Source organism: Sorghum bicolor, chromosome 5, assembly GCF_000003195.3.
Source record: "Sorghum bicolor cultivar BTx623 chromosome 5, Sorghum_bicolor_NCBIv3, whole genome shotgun sequence".
In the NCBI taxonomy this organism is placed as follows: Eukaryota; Viridiplantae; Streptophyta; class Magnoliopsida; order Poales; family Poaceae; genus Sorghum; species Sorghum bicolor.
In genome coordinates this window covers 59,211,588-59,217,400 of record NC_012874.2, presented here as the reverse complement: position 1 = coordinate 59,217,400, position 5,813 = coordinate 59,211,588, and the positions used below count along the sequence as shown (strand labels likewise).

The following is a 5,813-nucleotide window of genomic DNA, read 5'->3' as shown; positions in this document are numbered from 1 at the left end:
TGGCTATAATGTCTTCAATCAGATTCTTGATCAACAGACAACATTATTTTTTAATAGGCACATCGATCAACTTATCCTTTGCTGTCTTTATGGTGTTGCAAAGGTATCATTTACACTATTTAATGAGCTTCCTGCAATTACTTTCCTTTTATCTTGGCTGGCTGACCATGCCTTCTGTGACAGGTTTGTAAATTAGAACCCTCATTCAAGGAGTTACTCAACAATTACAGAAAGGAAGCACAATGCAAACCAGAAGTTTTTTCAAATGTCTATATTGGGAGTAGGAATCGTAATGATGTATGTACCTTGGCTTCTATATTGCACCTTTATTCTGACAGTTTTCATTCTTCGGGTGCTCCTTATTGCTTCTTTTTCTGAAAGTTATTTGCTATCAACAGGTATTAGTATCACGCCATGTTGATATTATTACTTTTTACAACGAGGTGTTTGTTCCAGCAGCCAAGTCTTTCTTGGTGTCACTAATATCATCCGGTACTCGTCCAGAAGACAAGAAGAATGCTAGTGGTATATGCTATACCCACTTCTCAGTTTGAACTGTTATTTCTTTTCCTATGTGTCAATGATACCATTACTCTTGCTTAGGCCAAATTCCTGGATCACCCAAGCCATCTCCTCTCCCAAATTTACCAGATCTGTCCCCGAAGAAAGTTTCAGCATCTCATAATGTATATGTGTCTCCTTTGCAGCAAGCCAAGGTTTTTTTCTTTCTCATTCTTCGCTTTACTTTCTACAGAACACTAATGTGTCAACAACAGCATCAATGACAAAGCCGTTGAGTCCCTGTTAGAATGTCTGTTTTTTCATAATTGGGCTTACCCTAACCAGGGTGGCCATATAGTTAGGGATACATGGGCCTCATGGGCCTAGCCTCATGGGCCTAATACTCATATACTCTAACATCCCCCCGCAGTCTGAACTACCGTCGCAGCGGAGTTCGCAGACTGGACACGAAAGAAAAGAGGTACAACACACGAGCCCCCCCACAGACACAACTAGCCACTGGTGATGTTGAGGCTGGAGCGGAACTCGGTGAAGGTTGAGGACGGGAGACCCTTGGTGAAGATGTCGGCGAACTGTGAGGTGGTCGGGACGTGGAGGACCCGAACATCGCCGACAGCGACCCGGTCCCGGACGAAGTGTAGATCGATCTCCACATGCTTGGTCCTCTGGTGCTGCACAGGGTTGGTGGAGAGGTACACCGCACTGACGTTGTCGCAGTAGACCAGCGCGCTCCGGGAGAGAGGGCTGTGGAGCTCGGCGAGGAGCTGCCGGAGCCAGGAAGCCTCAGCCACGCCGTTGGCGACAGCACGGTACTCCGCCTCGGCACTGGAGCGGGAGACGACCGGCTGGCGCTTGGACGACCAAGACACCAGGTTGCCGCCTAAGAAGACGGCGTAGCCGGAGGTGGAGCGGCGGGTGTCCGGGCACCCGGCCCAGTCGGCGTCGGTGTAGACGACGAGCTCGGTGGAAGACGACCGTCGGTGAAGGAGAAGACCAAAGTCGACTGTGCCGCGGAGGTACCGTAGGATCCGTTTGAGAGCGGTGAGGTGTGGCTCCCTAGGATCATGCATATGGAGGCAGATCTGCTGAACTGCATACGTGATATCAGGCCGGGTGAAGGTGAGGTACTGAAGTGCCCCGGCAAGACTCCGATATGCAGTGGGATCTGTCACTGGTATACCCTCAGCCTCCGAGATCTTGCCCTGGGTGTCAACAGGAGTGGAGCAGGGCTTGCAGTCAGTCATCCCAGCTCTCTCCAGGATATCAAGAGTGTACTGCCGCTGGTGAAGGAGTAATCCAGCAGGGTGAGGCTCAACAGTAACCCCGAGGAAGTGATGTAGTGTACCCAGATCCTTCATAGCAAACTCCTGCTGAAGAGAGGCGATGATTCGCCGAAGGAGTGACTCAGTGGAGGCTGTGAGGACAATGTCATCAACATAGAGCAGCAGATATGCAGTTTCAGCCCCATGGTGATAGATGAACAGAGAGGTATCTGACTTGGCCTCCACAAACCCCAGAGTCAGTAGAAAAGCAGCAAACCGATGGTTCCACGCCCGGGGGGCCTGCTTGAGGCCGTAGAGAGACTTGTTGAGCCGACACACCATGTCTGGACGAGAAGAGTCAACAAACCCCGCCGGCTGACTGCAGTAGACTGTCTCAGTAAGAACGCCATGTAGGAAGGCATTCTTGACGTCCAGCTGATGCACGGGCCACCCGCGTGTGAGAGCTAGCGAGAGCACCGTGCGGACAGTGGCCGGCTTCACCACCGGGCTGAAGGTCTCGTCGTAGTCGACACCGGGCCGCTGAGTGAAGCCCCGGAGAACCCAGCGAGCCTTGTACCGCTCAAGGGTGCCGTCAGCCCGGCGCTTGTGGGTCCAGATCCACTTGCCGGTGACGATGTTGGAGCCCGGCGGTCGTGGCACCAGATCCCATGTCTGGTTGGCGAGGAGGGCCGCGTATTCCTCTTCCATCGCGCGGCGCCAGTGAGGGTCCAGCAAGGCCTCGCGGACGGAAGAGGGTACCGGTGAGACCTGCGAGTCCCCGGGCATCGCCACAAGAGCCCGGGGCTGCAGGGTCCCAGCCGCGTGTCGCGTCACCATCGGGTGAACATGACGCGGGTGTCGGTGAAGGAGCGGTGGGTGGTACACCGGCGTCGTGGCCCGAGAGGCTGGGTGCCTCGGCGGCGGGGTCGGTGTCGCCGGCGGGGAAGACGTCGCCGGTGGCGCAGGTGACTCCGGCGAAGAGGGGGCCACCGGCGCCGCCGGAGGCAGCGGCGCCAGCCGGGCACGTCGCTGGTAGACGCGCACCGGCTGGGCGAAACGTGGAGTCGGAGACGCCGACCCGGGACCCACGTCGGGACCACGTCGCTGGTAAACCCGCACCGGCTGGGCGAAGCGTGCCGGTGGGGCTGGTGTCGATGGTGCCGACCCGAGACCCGCGTCAGGCTCCGGGGCCGGGCCGGAAGGTGACTCCTCGGGGACCCGGGCAGGGTAGAGGCCCCGAGGTGTCACGAGCGACAGGCGACGTAGAAGTACCTGCAGGAAACACCGGGAAAGGTGGCTCGACCACCGGGTCAGTAGGAAACACAGAGGAGAGGTCAAGCTCCGAGGTGGAAGCAGGAGTGGTAGTGGTGGAAAAGGGGAAGATCGACTCGTCGAACACCACATGTCGAGATATGAGGACTCGACGAGAGGTAAGGTCGTAGCATCGATACCCCTTGTGATCCGGGGAGTACCCAAGGAAGACACAGAGGGTCGAACGGGGTGCCAGCTTGTGAGGAGCAGTGGCGGTGGTGTTGGGGTAACACGCACACCCAAAGACTCGAAGGTGATCATAGCGAGGAGGGGTACCAAAGAGAGCGTGGTGTGGTGTGGGAGCTGGACAAGCAGCGGAAGGAAGGCGGTTAAGGAGGTAAGTGGAGGTGTGCAAGCTCTCGGCCCAGAAGCGAGCAGGAAGAGAGGCCTGGAGCAGGAGAGTGCGCAGGGTGTCGTTGGTGGTGCGAATCATGCGCTCAGCCTTGCCGTTCTGGGAGGAGGTATACGGACAAGACATGCGCAAATGGACACCGTGAGAGAGAAAGAAGGCGCGGGAGGTGGAGTTGTCGAACTCCCGACCATTGTCACACTGGACAGCCTTGACAGTGAGGCCAAACTGTGTGGACACCCAAGCGAAAAAGTGGACAAGCGCGGGGAAAGCATCAGACTTTGCACGTAAAGGAAAAGTCCAGGAATAATGAGAATAATCATCCACCACCACAAGATAGTATTTGTATCCAGAAATACTGAGGACTGGAGAGGTCCATAAGTCACAATGTACAAGGTCAAAAATGCGGGCCGCATGAGAAGAAGAACTATGAAAAGGAAGACGAACATGACGGCCCAGTTGGCACGCATGACACAAGTGCTCATCGTGAGCCCGAGTACATCGAATATCGGAACTACGACTAAGCTGCATCAAAGCATCACGTCCAGGATGGCCGAGACGTCGGTGCCAAGTAGTGGAGGTAGTGGTGGCGAAGGCAGCTGACAAAACTGGCGAAGGAGGCGAGGCAGATGCCGGAAAGCGAAGAGTGTAAAGGGGCCCCGTGCTATCACATCGGAGCAGAGGACGCCGGGAAGCCAAATCCTTCACAGTAAGACCAGAAGAGTCAAACTCCACAGAACAAGAATTGTCAGCTGTAAAACGACGAATAGAAAGAAGATTGTGAACCATAGAAGGAGCAACAAGAACATCAGGAAGATGAAAGGAACCATGGGGGCCGGCAGCACCCACAGAGGTGACAGGAAGACAAGACCCATTTGCGACCATAATGGATGAAGGGAGAGAGGAAGATGGAGGGTGAACAGAAGAAAGTATACCGGGGTTAGGAGTGGTGTGGTAAGTAGCCCCAGAGTCGGCGACCCACTCCGGCCCAACAGGAGGTGTCAGGGCCATGGTGCTGAAGGAGTGCGCCAAGGCCGCCTGGTCCCAGCCGGCCGACCCGGGCAAGGTCGGGGGTGGAGTAGCCCACGAGGACGCAGGGAACGGGGCCACCCACGGGGTCACTGAGGGGAATCCCGGGAGGGAACCCGCGAGCATGGCCGCCGGCGGGCGAGGCTCGCCACCGGAAGCCTGGAACGGCCACATGGAGATGCGCCCTGACCATGGGTTGTGGAAGGATGGCCAGGGTGCACCTCGTGGAGGTGGCGACGTCGTGGTGCCCCCACGACCTGCTCCACGTCCCCCGCCACGACGACGGCGGCCGCCACGGCCCCCCCCACCCCCGCTTGGCCCGGGGGGAAGAGGACCCAAAAGTGACGACTGTGGTGGTGTGGCGTGACGGGGCGGAGGAGTGGCAGCCAGAGCAGTCGAGGAGGACGAGGACCCCGGAGCGGCGGTGGACCCAGGCTGTAGGCCCTGAGTGAGCTCCTCCATGACTAGATCGTCACGGACCTGCAGGAAGGTGGGGAAGGGCCGCTGCCGGGTGATCCACGTCCGGAGGTAGGAGTAACGGTCACTGAACCCGCGGAGAACGTTGAGGACCAAGATGCGGTCCTCCACGGGCCAGCCGAGGTCGCCGAGGGAGTCCGCCATACCCTTCATCTGGCGGCAGAACTCACTAACGGAGAGGTCGCCCTGGACGCAGGTGCAGAAGCTCGCGTCGAGTCGCAGAGCCCGGGCTTCGGCGTTACCCAGGAACTGGCCCTCGAGTGCCAGCCAGGCCCCGCGAGCACTTGGGGTGTTGCGGACGAGGTCGTGTAGGTCCAGGGAGATCGTTCCTAGAATCCATGAGAGGACGACGCTATCAAGGCGTAGCCAAGAGGGGGTCGGGACCGCCCCCGTGGTGTCGAGGAGGACGTGGTCGTCGAGGGCGTAGCGGCGGAGGGTGAGGAGGACCAAGTCCCTCCAGCGAGCGTAGGAGAGCGACTCGGGCTCGAGGACGACCAGGACGAGGAGGCGTATGTTCTGGACGCCCCCTGCCTGTTAGTGGAGCTGCACCACGTGGAGGTCGGCCGGATCATGCCAGACGACCGGAGCCGATCCCGAGGACGTGGTCCCGATGTCAGGCGAGGCTGGAAGGCCGAGGAACTGCTCGGCGTCGGCAATTTGGCGGGCCAAGGCGTCAGCCTCGTCACGCTCGCGCTCCCAAGCGAGAGCGGCCTCACGCATGCGGGCCCGGCCCTCCGCAGCCGCAGCACGAGCAGTGGCGAGAGCGGCGATGAGGGTGGAGTCCGGACGATGCAGACTCTGCTCATTCCCGATAATGGCCTAAGCTGCACTGCCGTCTTGCCTTTTTTTCGGGGAATAATTTT

General features: G+C 58.3%; 1 protein-coding gene across 1 annotated transcript in view; it reads left to right on the top strand.

The window, feature by feature from the left end:
- LOC110435973 (retinoblastoma-related protein 2-like) overlaps positions 8–5,813 on the top strand; it is a gene marked incomplete at its 5' end in the record, with an annotated part of 10,485 nt that continues 4,679 nt past the window's right edge. The window contains 4 exons of the mRNA XM_021462098.1: positions 8–103; positions 184–297; positions 399–525; positions 604–716. Coding sequence (XP_021317773.1) covers positions 8–103; positions 184–297; positions 399–525; positions 604–716 — 450 coding nt within the window. The remainder of the gene's footprint in view (positions 104–183; positions 298–398; positions 526–603; positions 717–5,813) is intronic.